Source organism: Monomorium pharaonis, chromosome 8 (genome assembly GCF_013373865.1).
Source record: "Monomorium pharaonis isolate MP-MQ-018 chromosome 8, ASM1337386v2, whole genome shotgun sequence".
NCBI lineage: Eukaryota > Metazoa > Arthropoda > Insecta > Hymenoptera > Formicidae > Monomorium > Monomorium pharaonis.
Genome location: NC_050474.1, coordinates 23,582,774 through 23,600,025, shown reverse-complemented (window position 1 = coordinate 23,600,025; position 17,252 = coordinate 23,582,774). Strand labels below are relative to the sequence as shown.

The window sequence follows — 17,252 nt, the reverse complement described above, 5'->3', positions numbered from 1 at the left end:
AAAAGCATAATTACTTACATTTTCTATATCAATTCTTTTATACTCAATCTGATACGTGACTACTAGGCCGTTAGGTTGAACAGGTTCATCCCAAAACAACGTAACTGTAGCGAGACTATTATTCTCACCAGATTTAATCAATGTAAAGGAGTTCGGTGGAATATTATCTGCGTTCGTCATGGATAACGTACGATATGTTTTCATACTCTTCATCGAGCAATTCTTTGGAATAACTTTTGTGTCGTTCAATTCACTCGCGTCTAGCTCTCGGCAAGCTTGAACCTCAATATTGTACGCAGTAAAATGCCGGAGATTTCTCATGACAAAAGTAAGATTTGTGCTGGGTATTATTCGCTCGAATACTAAGACTGTACCATTCTCCACTTTATCGTTAATGCTTTCCCAATTCTAAACATAAAATATCGAGACTCGTATTCAATTTTAAATGACAATGTAAAATACTGTAATTAAATGCAGTAATTAAATCAAACTATTATTAACTCATTTCGTATTGATATTTTTATCGTTACTTTTACGAAGCTGAATTAATCGATTTATTCGTGATAAAATCATCATTTTCAAAATGTCATTTGTAAATAAATAAGTAAATAAAGTTCGGTACACAATTTCTTCATTTTTATATTTATTTGCTTATAAATCGTTATTGACATAAAGAATAATCTGAAATTTTACCTGATTGTACGTAGAATCTCTGGGTAGTTCGGTAGTTGCGTTTAACATTTCACCAATGTGGCGTCTTCTACGCGACTGCGCTCGTTTTACATAAACCTGATTGTGTAACGCGTTCTCGAAGGCGATCGAACTGGAAACTTCTTTCTCAAGCATCGACTGATCCGTTACTTCACGATCTGAACAAACGCATGAATCGGTTTTTGCGAATTCTTTCTCTAAATCAAAATGCTTTTTTTCTTGCTCCGCTATAACATCCTCTGGTGATTTTGTCTCAAGCAACGGCATAGCTGAAATTAATAATCTATTAATAATAAATTAACTGTATTTTTCATTATTATACAGCTATATATATACAAAATAAGCGCATAATAATTGTAATAACTTGTGATCAACACTTTTATTAAAAAAGTTTTATTGCATTATATTATATACTATTGAAAAAATTAAATGATTTAAATTACGTTCGTCGCAGTAATTCCTTTGGTCGATAAAATTCTGGTCATCGGGCTCCCAACGACCGACAATTCGATAATGCGTTAGATTTCCATTTTTTTTAAGCGGTGGAAACCATGAAATAACCAACTCATTGCTAGAATTACTCCAAGTCGATAAAGCTCTGGGTGAACTAGGTGCATCCGGCTTTGTTGTAAAGTACGTGATTTTACTCTGTGCGCCTGACCTTTCCGTGGCTATGGTGTAAGTCTTAACGTAGTAAGCATATTGAGTATACGGCTTCAGCTGAGTCAGTATGTGTAGGTGCTCTTGTAAATCTGTTTGAGTGCCATTGTGTGTCTGATTGGCAAGTAGCGTGGTACTGTCAGCGGAAACATCCTCCACCCGCCAACCATCACCGCCACAAGCATCGCGGCCGTCGTACATCGTTACGTTCTGATTAGGCGCTTCGATAAAATAAACAACGTAACCCAAAAGAGACCGAATATCGTGGTGCTTAAAGGCCGTCCACTTGATAATAGCTCCTACGGGTGTTCTCCAGGTGACTTCAGTCTCTAACTCAGTAACGTTACATGCGATTTTGTCTCCGTTGCTGTTAGATGCCACCTCGTGATCGGAGAACTCTTCCAATTTGGCATTCACTCGTAACTTTTCAATCTCATGCAGACACAATTTCGGATTGAAATGAAAGAAGACCTTAGGACGGCCTTCTTTGGCCAAAATAGTCATGTTCGGGTGCTTGTTCCAATCCCAAAGCTCTTGAAGATTCTGATTATCGAGGACGGAGATACTGTACTTGTTCTCGGAATCATTACCGCGTATCACGCGCAGATTTTTTAAAAAGTTGAGGGATATCAGCGGAAAGCTGCGAACAATTTTTAAAGAGCCGTCTATCTCCTCGATCATGCCTAAATTGTCCTCGAGTTCCTTTACAATATTTTTGCCACCGCGTATCTCTATATCGAGGCTACCTGTGAGATGCGTACATCCGCGCAATTTCTGCGCCGATTCAATGCTCATCACCTTCGCACCAGGACATTCTTTCAAGCATTGTCGACCTTCACACTTTTGGCAGGACACATGATTGTTATAATCTTCACTCTCCATATAACCCGCAGGACACTCGATCACGCAACTGTCGTTAAACGGCTTGTATGGATGCGGCTTTATCATCTCATCATTCTTGTACATTGATTTCGGCATCTGACGGCATTCCGACTCATCGATGCAACGACGATTCATGAACTTGTACTTGCCTTTCGGACAATGATCTTTACACTCTTTGCCATTTATCACCACGTGTCTGCAAACGACGCAATCGTTGGCCGTCGGTCCCGTACATCCGCTCAGACAGAATGGATGGCAGCATTTTCCCATAGAGTCGCAAGCTCTATCCTCGCACTTGCGATCACATACTATAAGATAAAATTGTTACGTTAAAATAAAATACCAAGCTTACTTTCGTAAATTAAATAAATAATAACTTGTGAGTTATCATTATCAGTAGATACAATCATTGTGCTTTTGTGTTTACACAGAAAAAAATACTTTCTAGTTTCGAAAATATATTTTTATTTTCAAAATTGCCATAATCGGACCGAGAATCGATATATCATTATAAAATGAAAGAAACGGAGTATATTTCAGCCGTTATGTTTATCGGAATTTATATAAGTATTTGTTAATAAAAAAATATAATTTTTATTATATATTATATAAATATCCCTCAAAATTTTCCTTTTTTATTTATTCAGGTCGTTACAAAAAATTATCAAGGACAGATACAATTCTGAAACAGTTTGACTTTCCAATCTCCTTTAATAAAATATATTAGTTTTAATTGGATTCTAATGTGTATTGTTTTTTCTGTGTAAAGATATTCTAATCATATATTTAAATAAGTTGAAAATTCAACGATCTGAGAAACAAAAAGTTGAATAAAGTTCTATAAGTATAAATTTAAACCAAAATCCCTCCAAAAAGTTTAGCATCAATGTTACCCGCAATTTTTATAGAGAATTCCATTTCAATATTTAATCGAAAGATTTGATGTAATTTAATCGCGAATATAATCAATCGCTATAATAACTTACTTTGTTGGCAGTGTTGTAAATTCCAGCACAAAGTCTGATCGGGTTTTGTCTGTCTTATTGGACACTTTTTCTCGCACAGCGGACAACCGTTCAATGGCTTGTTATCCTACAAACAAAATGCGAATACATTATAACAGTTTTATATATTAATGCGTTTTCATATAATTTTTCTTGCATATTGTCTCAAAATTTTGTCTTAACATTTATTTCCGGCAATCTCTCAATATTTTGTTATCGTAGAGAGTTTCAGTCTTGATAACAAAAATTAAAATGTTATGAATTATATCTTTTCAGAGAAGTATTTCAGCATAATGAAGTAATAAAAATACAGCCCTTTTTAACTCTATATCTTTCGCATAAAAATATACTGTCGGAATCTAACATTCTGTCACTTTATTGCATTATTTTTCGTTTAATTAATCTTATTCTATTCTTACACAGAAAGAACAATTTGGTTTAAATATCTAAAAATTTAGTTATATAGAAATCTGAAAATAATTTTGTTGGGTTTTTGAAATAATTATGTAGTTCGCGATTATTGCTATAAACCTGATAATAATACTGCAAAAAGTTTTAACATTCTAGCAACTAGCTTGAGCGTCCTATATTAATTGTTTTGAAGGTTCAAACAAACTTATTTTGAGACCTGTATCTAATTAATGTTTAGGTATTTAAGCAAAACCGTTCTTCTTTCCCATGTGTACGCATCTTCTTTTTTACGTATATATTTTCAAATGTCATGCAAATCAACAAAATGTAATCTGCTTATACTTTGAGAAAGAAAAATGAACGAGTTAGATTTCTTTAACAGAACATAGGAAATTCTTTCGCTACCATGCGAGAACTATGTGTAAGAAAGTAAGAGAGAGAATCATGAAACAAGACTGTACTACGTCGAAGTAGACACGAAGGTCGAAAAACACATTGCGAAAGGCTAGTATTCGATGATCAATACCGTAACCGTTTTTCGCAATGATACGCTTTTCACAAGATACTCGATACTATTTCTATGGGCATAAAGCAAAAAGTGAAAGTCGATTGATCAAACGAGTAAAGAGAGAAATTTACGCACAAATAATTCTATCATCATAAACATTTATCATGTTATATTCGTATATTATTCGTAGATACGCAGTCATTGTATGGGTTTATTCATAGGATGTAAAAGTGATGTGATCGTTTCAAAAGGTAGTATTGTATATTGTGTTATGACAAAACGTCACATCACCACTACTTTGCCGTCATTTCTCATGGCTTTAACGCTACAAGAGTTTCCATGATGCATTACGGCACTTGCACAATGTGCGTTTATTGTAAAAATGAATCAAGTCATTTTTTCAACCACTGCCATCTTAGATTTCTTGTCTATTAACAATTCATTGAGAAAAAAGATACTGCGAAGCATGACACGTGCATTATTCCTGTTTGATTCAAATAATATGACTAAAAGTTCATGCAATTTTTGAAAAAACCGAGACGATTATCGATAAGTTACTATCAAAGATTACCAATCACATATAAATGACTGTTTAAGAAAAATATTAAAACAATAAGACTTCAATGTAATAAATTGTCAATTAATCAATATTTTTTCTAGATCTAATTTTCATATAGATTTAAATAACGTATTATTTTTTATTAAAGAATGTAACGATATCAAGTCATTTTTATTTGTTCATTGGCATAGTGATTCTATATCATTTTGATGCCTGTTGGATGTCGCCAACTGCGAATCAGTCGCCAAATGACGCAGAGTAAAGATAGAACTGTCAGCAGTATTCAATAAACTCACTTAGTTTAAGCTATTGAATTATTCTAACGATAACCTGTCTCTATTTAAATGTTGCACCAAGATAAAAAATTTATGCACCGAAAAACTATACCGAAGATACTTACTTTTATAAAATGCTCTCCGTTGCCAGCTTTGGCAATGATGTCCCAATCGATGGTGTCGACGAAGCAGAGCATTGGGTTCTTCTCAAAATGTACAGATCCGCGTAGAATGTTGGTCAGAGAATGGAGACCAATTTCTTGAAGATGCATCATCTCGAATGCCATAAGAGCGTAATTCATAATAAGAGAATTACCACGAATGACCGCCAGATTCGGAAACAGATTAGCGAGAGTTTTCAGTCCGTTTACCCTGGAAATACCCAAGGAAACAAATGCGAGGCTAAAACGTATGTAGATAGACCGCTAGCGGAAAAAATGGTCCCTTTAAAGCTATGCTTGATATAGATTTGACATTAAATGATGCGGTATTCAATGATTTGCAAATAGTTGTACCTGTATAAAAGAAGGAAATCGGTGATCTCGACCAGTTCGGGGAAGCTGAAATTGGCGTAGTCTGATGGCTCCGCTCGATCGATCAAGCTAATTTGTACGAAACCTTCGACTATTCGGCATCCCTTTAGTTTTGAGAACTCACTCACGTTATTTCTTATGTCTATACTTTGGCACACTGCAACAGAAAAATTCATACCATGATGGAATTAATACAGAGATTCGTATTATGTTAACTATACAATTTGAGTGAATAATTGCTCTACACATTCACGTAGGTTTGATTACCATAATATCGTTGTGGCACTGAAACTTTAAAACCGTAAAATTAAGAAATTGTGTCTATTGGATCATTTATAGCGAAAGCCTCGAATTTTAAAAATTTTTTAGATAATTTAACATTTATTCTTATTTAAAATGTTTTTTTGTTATTGAAATTTCATAAAATTGTGGCTTTACAAATTTGTAGCAATTTAAAGAGTTTCCTTCAAAAAAGTTCAAATAAATCTTTTTTTTAAATCTGCATTATGTAGTGTCAAATCAGTTCTCATCTTTATTAGTCACATCGTAGATAATTTTGTGTTCTGACGAGAATTAAACAAATATATATATTATATAGGCACTGCATATAGAAGTTTTAACATTCTAGCAACCAGTTTGAATTCAACATAATTATTTGAATTATCTAATAAAATTACTTTCAATATGCGGTTAAAAAAAAATGTTTTAAATACTTCAGAAAAGCTATTTTTTCTGTCAACTAGAAGTTGTTAATCGAGTAAAAATCAAATGTAAAAAATGTGTAATTTTTACAAGCGATTACAAGCGCGTTCTCAGTACCGAATCATGTCCGGCACGCGGCTACGTCAACATGCACCAGGCTCGCGCAATCAAACCGGTGCATTAAACCGCGGCTCGCTTCCTCGCGGTTTCGCTAATCGTTGTATCGGAACGGCGGGCTAACGGAACGTTGTCGAGTCGACGTGCTCGATTTCAACGCTAAAAATACTCACCGCGCCACCAGCTGCCATCGAAATAAACAGAAGGAGACGCGTTTCTCCACGATTATTCGCGTGAGCTGTATCGCTGTCAGGATCGCTTTATCGAGATGGTTAAGCCGTGTACATACGACGTGCGAGTTCTTTAAGCTTTCCTTTGTGGAATAATCTCGTGATAAATAACGTTTTTTCAACAAACAACCGCCTAATAAATACACGATTTAAAGAGGAAAAAAAAACACGAGGGTATTTTTCTCATGTGAAGTCAACGGTTTGTCCAGAAGAATTATACATTATTCGAGAAATGGTGAAGGATCATAGCCTTATCAGAAATAATTTGACACTAAAGATAAGTGGAGCCAAATACATAAATTATTTTGTACTCGAGAATAACTGACGTCGCGTCACTGTCCTTCACGTATTAGCTGTGAATTGTCTAGACTAGTGGTTCCAAACTTTTCTTTGACCAGGGACCACTAGGACTTTTTTGTTCGGTGCAGGAATTCCAAGGTTCAAAATAAACATTCCGAAAATTTGAAAATAAATTTTAATCATAACTTTTAGTTAACATTAAACTTAGAATAATATTTGAATATATTTTTATAATAGAGGACTTTTAATTGAAAATCAATGTGACTTTATTTTGCGGACCTTAATTTAGTTTTCGCGGACTTCTAGTTGGGAACCTCTAGACGAATGTCGTATAACGTCGTCAAAAGCTACGTCTTGCCTATGCTGCCAGTATGTTTTTTGGCAATGCACGTTGCCAAAATGCATGATCAACGCACATGTTCAATTCAAATTCAGTAAAAACTGTTGTCGACAGGTGCACTGGCAAATGTTTTCATCAGACATTTGTTTTCTGTCACTCGTCGTCGCTGAGCACTGTCAATTAAGAAAGCAGCGAGGAACCACTTATTCATCTTATCTACTATTTTATCAATAATTTTAATCGCGCATTTATGTATCTTGCATTTTTAATTGCAATATTAAACAAATATCGAAATTTTCTACAAGATTATTTAAATTGAAAAACATCATTAAAAATAACATAAATCAATTTTTGAAGTTGAGACATTAGGGAATTTAGAATCAGGAGAAGATGGTATACCTTTGATTTAAAAATTTTAACATTTTACAGTTTTTTTGCAAGTTTTATTTCGGTGTCCAAAAATCGGTCACAAAAACAATTCTAAAATAATCTTTCTAATATTGATATTATACATATTTTTGAATACTTAAATTGTTATTCTTTTTATATACTTTTTTTTACTAACATCAGAAAGAATTGAATCTACTTAAAGATATAGCATCTATAACGTACTTTTAATCACATAATATATAAAACATATGTATAAAGAAAAGATATAACTTCACATTTTTGTACTTCTAGTTTTTTTTACAATATATATGTATACATATAGTTTTATATAAAACAAAAAAGCCTTTGGTAATCAGACAACTTATTATTTTCGTAAATTTTCAACGTCAGCGTTTGACAATTTGGAAAGACAATTAATTAATGAATTAGGCAGGTCGCATAATTACTTCGTCGTGTAACATCATACGAGAAGACGTAACGTCTCCCCATGCCGATGTCAAAGCTGCTGAAGCCAGCGGTGTTGATGGTGACGAAGCGAGACGAAGCGAGACGAGGCGAAGCAGAGCTGATGCCGTAGGATACGCCAAGGTTTCATTCATAATGAATTGCACGACGCGGTGCATGCGTACAACAACGGCTAACGTACTATCTGCGTGCGTATAACGCGTAAGCATCAAAGCGGAACTGTATACATAGATCGTATACGTCCTCCGATCTGATGGTTGTATTAAAAACAACCAATCCGACAATGAGATAAAAAGCAAGAGAAAACTCTCTGTTTGTTTGAGAAACTTGTAAAATATCATAAGAAAAACTGTTAAATTATCTCAAGAAAATAATAAAAAGATAGTTAAGCACGACATTGCGTATGTTTAAATTTTGATTATTATCTTTAATACGTGCATTATATCTTGTCTTCTAATTTTAGCCGTTTTGTCACCGTACAAGTAGTTACCAATTATAAATAATTATCTCAGGTTGACGTATACTCTTTTGCAAATAGTAGCGGTTAACGTAACACAAATGTGCAAATGTAGATATGGAGAAACAAAGTATGGACGACGTTGACGTGCAATCGGATGCGCTAAGGTGTTCGGTATGTGCTCGCGTACACGGGGATATTTCCATGACGCGTGAAAATTCATCGACTTCTCTCGTCCCTCGCGAACATGAAGCGAGCATTGAACCAAACGATTAATTATGTAAGCGAAAAGGCACGCCTCGAAAATATTATATAGAAATGTGATCTTGGAGCGCAAGCGCGCCGGACATGATTAACGCACCCGATTGTACATTTTTCACTTAACACCCATGTTTCGCTTTTTAACAAAGTCAAGAATCAGCGAAACGCGCTCTTTCCGTGAAACGCCGTCGATCGTATTTCGCAGCGGTAGGAATTATAAAGTTGGATAAGCGCGGGGAAACGAGAGAGAGAGAGAGAGAGAGAGAGAGAGAGAGAGAGAGAGAGAGAGAGAGAGAGAGAGAGAGAGAGAAGCGCGACGAAATTGCAAGGTGGCAACACGCGTGCCGCCACCAAGTTGCATCCGGTACGCAACCAACGCGTTATACAAAGGGACAGTTCGAGATTCATCGCTTCTGGGTAGCCTACTTAAGAAGTTGCAACGGCCGGCGCATTCCAAACACTCTGCTCAAGGTTGCTTAGCCATTCACCCAAAGGCCGAAGCACTTGGACGTCCTATACATAGACCGAATGTGTACCGATGTGTTCGGGGGAGGGGAATCTGTGTGTGCACTATCACATTTGTATGATGCTACCCCGTGGCATTCCTCAGCCCGGCTGCCTGGCCTGCCTGGCCCGGCTCCTCCGGCCAGGGCCCGGTCCATACTCGACTCGATATAGGCGCGACGCGCCGGCAATTCCGTCTCGACTGATTGCTACTTTGTATTCTCGATAAAGGCCGGCTGTGCGACCCAGACATAACGAGGCTCTCTCCAATCCCGACGTGTCGCGAGGAAGCGTGATACCTCGCGGCCAAGTACAAGTACGTTACCTTGACGCGAGATACTGCGAGGAACGTCAGCAAACACTTGACGAAATGGTGCTCTCTCTCTCTCTCTCTCTCTCTCTCTGTAATCCCGGGAGAGAAGGGCAATTTCGGGGCATGACTACAGTCGCAGGCCTCTTCTCTCGATTCCTCTCATCCGTAATTAAGTAAATTGCACAGCTTTAATTTGCAAACGGCGCAACAAAGTTGGCGCGCCCTGTTAGGCACGGTCGAGTTTTTGCCTTTAATCGATAATTCCCGCACGTTATACCGAACTGGAAAATCACACGTGGATTAACAGTAGTAAATTCGGAATAAGGATTATCCCAAAGCGACGCGACGAGCCGAAGAGATTATAAACATCAACGTGAGATCGTGTGGAATGTGAATGTTGCATTGCTACATCACTACATCTGGAACCAATCCGAGCCAAGCAAGCTCGACGAGGGTACTCGTCACAAAAAATTAAATATCTGCGTCACTGATAACGGTATACATATAAAATTTAACACAATCGGAGGATGCTGTTTACTTGAGTCATTTTCTCGTCACAGAACCGTTTTTCTTGAAGAATTAATAGAACATTGTAGCTCTAATCGGAATTTTAAGTAGATAAATTCTCTGGCGTCTATCTTATCTTCAACGATTAGATAACTTAACATTCATTGTAATTATTGTTGCTGTCTTATTGCAAAACTATAATTATATCTTTAACGTCACTTTTTTTACTATCGTTTTTTCTCTTTTTTCCCTCTCGCATATTTTTGCATTAATAGTGCTATACACCGACACATCTCTTTTTATGTCTCTTTTTATATATTGCTATAAAATTGCTCTTGTCGGTAAATAAAATCAAGATTAAATTAACGAATTAAATTGCGAATATATTCGCATTTGCAATCAACAAATAAATGAACAGAATATAATAAAACAATAGGTGAATAAAATTACCTAGACGAAAGGATAACAAAAATTTTTCGTCAGTTATTTCACAGATTTCTCCTCGCGCAAGATTGTTCCGAGCGATCGACACTTTGCTGCAAAAGTTCTCGACTAAACCGGCTGCGGAGATGACGCGCGGCATGAAAGGCAAGCGACCGCGTAGTTATGGCTGGCTCGATACGGCCGAAGAAATGAGCAACGCAGCAGCGTTCCAACAAAGAATCACGCAAAAATATATTTGAGCATATTTCATACATTTCATGCGACAAGGATATTATAAATATCAACATGAGATCGAGATGTGAAATTCGATTGTTGTATTATATCCGAAGTCAAACCGGTTATTCGCCTAGGCGTAGACGTCCTGAAAATTCATGATGTATGCGAGTTAAAAATTGCTTTAGAAAATTTCGTTATTATTCGAACGACATAACGATAAAAGATAAAAGCATCGGTTCATGCGGAAGATGAAACGATGTCACTCTTAGACTACTACTAATATGTGTGTGTGTAGTGTGTGTGTGTAGATAGATATCTATCTATATATAGATAGATAGATACGTTGTTGCACGATCGATAAATCGGCCAAGGTTTCAATTGTGGTACCATATTCACTCAAAAAGGAAGAAGACCGACAAACTGCCTCTTTTTTTACGATAAAATGTATTATATGACGGATTGTACTGTAGTAATAAAATTAATTGGATAAAAACTTTTTTAAAAATAAAATTATCTCATAACGTTTATAAATTATGAATTAAATAAGCAGTTAGTGGGCGAAAATAATGCGAATAAAAATATGTCGGATGGCGTAGCCTTATAAATAGGCAAATAAGCTACGTAACGGCTCATCATTTTCTCGTGCTTGTGGCTCGTTAAGTTTCATCAAAAGCCGGAAGCCATCGGCTTGGCGCCACTCGAACCAGCCATAGAGAGCTCGTATGCCGTGTGTGCTGCGCTATTGTGCGTCCGAGCACGGCGACGAGAGAATCGTGACCATCTTCCGCGCGAAATACGTTCATAGGATGGCTCGATAGCTCTAAAAATAGCAACGTTTTGCACTTTTCCCGTGTCGTTTGAATCTCTCGACGATGAGCTCCGTTGGCAACGCACACAAGAACGACGATAAATTTATTAAACTTGTCTTTACATACGCCCGCAGTAGTCGCATCGAAGATGCACAATAAATCTTATTGAACACACGGCGCGTTTTTACCAAACGCTTACGCTGAGAAGTGCACCAAGCGTTCGTAGCGCCAGGTGCAACACGCGCCGGAGGTCAACGAGACCCTTCCCTGTGCCTCTTCCTCTCGTACGATGCCGGAAGTCGACCGTCTAGACAGACCGCACTTTCTTTTCTGATCCCAGAGCCGGGTGCACCCGCCCGCCCCAAGGCATAGCCTCTTTGCATCGCGATTGAAATTTCTGCGGTATTCCGGTCCTCCACGTTGTAATATCAAGACAAGAGTACGACGGTATCCTTACCACGCCTACGATAATTTTGTGGTCCCGCCTTTTGATTTGCAAACTACGAAGATACGCCGTTCATAAACTCTCGCAACTTTCAAACTATGTCAATACAGCTGAAAAGTTATTATTATAGCCTAGAGTGTTACTCATATTTCCTTTTTGCATTAACACTATTCCACGTGAAAATTCACCTACAATGTTATCAATTTTTTGCTATTTTACAAGATGTTGCAAGGTGTACACTATTAGATATTAAAAGATTAAATTTAAACCAATTCTTTAAGTTAAGTAAATTTGGTTATACTTATAGAAAATCGCTGAATAAAAATAAAGTTAACATATAAAAATTCAAAATAGTGAATCTAATATATAGCGTTCCACAAAAAATAAAATATTATTAAATTGAGAGATCAAAAGTAATTCGAACTGAATATAGTTCAACACTACGAATTTACAGCGTTAAAACTGAACTAACACTATTTTAATATAGGTGAAATCTTATTAAATGTTATTTTAAACTATCAACATTTTTACAGAAACTTTATTAAACTTGAATTAGCTTGAGTGAAAATTATCCACAGTAGTCCAGGGATAAAAAATGTCCGATGCATACGTGTCGATACATTCTGAACCGATTAAATGTTTATGCTACAGTGATTTAATATAAACTCAATTAATCCACGTGTCTCAGTATCATTTGCTACCGACATATTCATACGAATCGTCAGTCCGTTAGTCTTTCGAGTGAACGGATATCGTTAAACAATGACGTGTGTGAAGTTAGCATCTCATAAAAATACTGCAGAATTACTTGCATCCAGCATAGTTCTACAGTTCTTAATAGATTTCAACAATAGTTTCGTTGAATTACGTATATTAATTAAATTTTTATAAATGAGATGCTAACTTCCAAAATCACATAATAGCATCTCACCGTATTTCGAATATACGACCACAGAAAAAACTAAATCTATAGAGTTCTATCGTTTAAAGACGTCCTGTCAATAGTTCTAATAATTAAATTAATTAAAAAAAATTTTTTGTTACAAAACATACGTATATTATATAATATGCGTATACGTCTGCGCACGTAAATTTGGTGTAACTGGCATCTCAGATAGACAAAATTAATTAATTTAAAAAATTTAGAAAGTATTTTTCAACAACTATCTTGATGGAAAACTTGTATTTATAGGTCTAGACATGAGATGCTTGTCGAATATCGACAGTTCTATTTATTTTAACGCAGTTCTTATATAGTTCCGGACGCGTACAATAATTTTCTAAAAAGTTCCGATGATATAAATAATTAAAACATTTTTTAAACAATTATTTTGCCCGAAAAACTTGAATTTTGAGGACTAGACGTGAGATGCTGTCTCTCCCGGTCTCTCCCCGTCTCTCCCGGTCTCTCCCCGTCTCTCCCCATCTCTCCCGATCTCTCCCCGTCTCTCCCGGTCTCTCCCCGTCTCTTCCGGTCTCTCCCGATCTCTCCCCGTCTCTCCCCGTATCTCCCGGTCTCTCCCGGTTTCTCCCGGTCTCTCCTGATCTCTCCCGGTCTCTCCCCGTCTCTTCCCATCTCTCCCGGTCTCTCCCGATCTCTCCCCGTCTCTCCCGGTCTCTTCCCGTCTCTCCCCGTCTCTCCTGGTCTCACTCGAAAAAATTGATTTTCGAACGTTCCTCTTTGTTGCACAAAATATAAGTCGATCAAACAAACAGACGTAAAATTAACAAAACAAATAATACAGAATACTTATTATACATTATATTAAATTATATAAGAGAGAAATACTCGAGAAAAACACGCTTGCCTTTCGTTGTAACGCACCAAATAGTAACATACATACATATGTATAATTAATTTAATTATGCACGCGTTGTTTGCTTACTTTAATCTACATTAACGATCAATATTCAGTTACGCTGTCACTCTAGCACATGGTTCTCTTGTTTACTCTACTTTAACCAAACTAACAGAAGAGGTAAATACAATGGTAACTTGCCGCTCGATTTGCCTATCAACTGGCAACTCGATATGGGGTTAGCTGAAAGATGGTTGCTATACGGAATAGACGGTGCAGAAAATGCACGAAAGTGTTTTTGACTCGATCGACGGTAAAAGAGAGGACGAGAAAGAGAGAGAATGGGGGGGGGGGGAGAAAAAAGGGTAAAACGCGGTACAAACTGGGAAGATCGAGAAAGGTCCAGGTATTTTGCGCAACGCATCACATCGCAAGAATGCCATTGGCTTTGTTGTTTTCGACGACGAAGTAACTCTCCTTTTTGTAGCGAAGTATGCAGCTACGATCTTTTCTCTTTTTTCTTTCTCCTCGCTTCCTATTTTCTCTAGGTTTTCTTTCGTTTCCTTTATTCTCTTTCCTTCTTTATCTTTCTTTTTCTATCTCATTTTACTCTTTTCTTCATTTAACAATAACTCCTACAATCACGAAAGAGCATATCACCGAATTAAATCGACTTTTGACCAGAAATCTTTCTAAGAAAAAAAAAAAAAAAAGATTAGACAGCGCTCTTTCTATATCTGAACACGAACCATGTTTATCGAAGTATTCAAATGAAATTGTTTGAACTTTAACTGATCGTTTATCGTCCTCAGCATAATTCCGACCATAGTAGAAAGATAATAAGAAAAATGTCGATAATACACAAAGTAATAATATTAAAGTAATAATACAAAGTAAAAATTCTTTGAAGCGCAATAAGAAAATTTTTTTCTTGACCATTATGATCATAGATCAAGAGTTTTAGAACTCCGTAAAATGTGCCTATTCGAATATCTTCAGAATATGTATATTTCCGGGAAAATGCAGATCAACACATTAAAAATTCTCCGCAATATTGATAAAAGTTAAAAAACGTTTCTCGTAATACAAGCTTAATTAGAATGTCTATTCAAATTTTGTAAAAGAATTCTCTGCGAGTTCAACATTTTCCAAAAATTTTATTCAAAATTCCAAAGAAGATTGAGAAAAATTTTAATGCATCTTTAAAATAAATTTATTTTTATTATATCAATTTCTTAACGTGCCTCTTAAAGCTTGTTGTTCCCACTTCTTGATAAATTTAACTCAGATAAGTATGTATATGCCTATCATTTTTTTTTCTCCAATAAATCAAGACAAGCACATTTTTACCTGATAGATAAGTTTACCAAGAAATTGGAAAAACCGGCTCTTAATCATAAAATTGCAAAGAAAAGCTGAATAAAAAAAAAAAAAACACTAATAATATAATATTTTGAAACTTTCGTACCTTATGTCTACTATTAGATGTATAAGAAATAATTGAGCATTAACATTTCAACAACATCGTACGTTCAAAATATTCGACAATAATAAATTCTTCTTATTAGGTAAAAAAACTTTACAGAATATTATTAGAAAAGTTATTTACTAAAATTGTTAATAAGAACTTTTGTTTGATATTATCCTTCATTACATTTTTTCTGTATAATAATAGAGTAAGTCTCCCCCCCCCCTCTCTCAATATATATATTCTATTAAAAACAATCTTGGATACTTATGGCAAATCGGTCAACCGATTAATTGATCATCTTACATCTAATCGTATTTGTTGATCGCAGTCATCCTCAATGTCCCGAAACTGAAAGAGCGTAGGCTGTGAACCGTTGCTGATTATGATTGACATCTTAAAATCGTCTCAAATGACATTCCAGAACGTGAATTGTTTATCGGCTTTGCTGTTTTTGTCTCTAGAGTGTTACTGCGAGCAAATTACCTAAATATTAATTTAAATTTAGTACAATTTTATTAAAATTTTAATAGCTTAAACTAACATTTAATAAAATTGGTTTACATTAAAATAGTTCAATTATACTTGACACCTGGCAACTTATAAATTTAAAAAAAGTTTTTTAAATCTTAATATTGTGAGTAAATCAGAGTTAGATTGATATAAGAGAAATAAGTAACACTTTCGATTTATTTTTCAAACTCAAATTCGTATTTTTTTCGATAAAGACAACGGCGCAAGAAATTTGTCATCTCATTGCGGGTAATACTTAATATTATTATAAATTCTTTATCACAATTCATATTAATCGTAAAAATAGAATATAATAAATTGATACACATCATCCCACAGACAAGTAAAACGTATTAAAAAAAAATTCTCAATTACGCAAATCACATACGTGCTAAATTATCATTACGAGGACGTGCACCTTAGGTGCGCTTGCATTGTCGAGCCTTTATACATCGTAAAACAAGCTTGCGCGTAGGTGAACTCAGGCTTCTAGGAATGAACGGTAGAGTCTGAGGAGGACGGAATATAAAACCAATGATAATCTCCTGTGGATGCAATTCTAAAACATACCCATCCGCGATTAATTCCTTCTCCTCAATGCCGTCGGTATTATTCTCAATCTCTAACGAGTACCACGTTACCTATATGAAATATCTACAGCAATTAATGCTTTCTCAGCTGCTATCTCAGCATTTATTATTTTAGATAGATTTAATGAAATTATATCGACTATTGATCAATTGTTATTTAAGCAACAGATTTTAATGACGCGAGAATCAGTTGATCGTGTTTCACGTAATGTAATATCGGCGGTGAATAAATATCATTGAAAATTCTCGAATAAATAAATAAGTGCTGGGTGAAAATAAATTTGAAACGATCGTCGTGATTTTTCAAGTTGCTAGTATGGCTTGTAGGGCAATTGACGATAACAGACTTGCTAATCATTCCAATACAGTCGCAAAATGTCATTAGATATGTACATAATCATATTTGTGCTCTCCTTTCGGACTACTTTAGTTATCGCCACAGAATTATCATTTCCCTTGTCAAATGTTAGTTGTTCACATTTAAATGAACAAATATAAAAATTTTCTTATAGTACCGTCGATTATAAGCTAGATTAACGGTTAGCAAGGCGAATAGAGAAATTATCGAATGTATGGCTCTAATGCGTATGTATAAACGTACATAGATACATATTGATTCCGTTCTCACATTTCTTATGCGCCACGTGTCTGCGTGTCTGCATCGTCACTTTGTTACAAATGTGACACAAAGTCTACATTATCATATCGAAGCTGGCTTTTTTTGGACGTGGATTATTTCGACATTGCCGACTTATAAGTAAACGATAGTCTCTCCATGTCTTTTTCGAGTAATTATACTTGTACACAAAGATAATTTTCTCTCAAAATTTACCCTCAAA

At 35.7% G+C, this 17,252-nt stretch overlaps 1 protein-coding gene across 3 annotated transcripts in view; it reads right to left on the bottom strand.

The window, feature by feature from the left end:
- Positions 1–17,252, bottom strand: part of LOC105833356 (insulin-like receptor) — a 49,132-nt gene that overhangs the window by 10,252 nt on the left and 21,628 nt on the right. For all 3 annotated transcript variants that reach the window (XM_036290712.1, XM_036290710.1, XM_036290711.1), the window contains 6 exons: positions 5,526–5,700; positions 5,136–5,382; positions 3,240–3,345; positions 1,155–2,561; positions 694–980; positions 19–408 (listed from right to left, as the gene is read on the bottom strand). In XM_036290712.1, the coding sequence (XP_036146605.1) occupies positions 19–408; positions 694–980; positions 1,155–2,561; positions 3,240–3,345; positions 5,136–5,382; positions 5,526–5,700 (2,612 nt within the window). The remainder of the gene's footprint in view (positions 1–18; positions 409–693; positions 981–1,154; positions 2,562–3,239; positions 3,346–5,135; positions 5,383–5,525; positions 5,701–17,252) is intronic.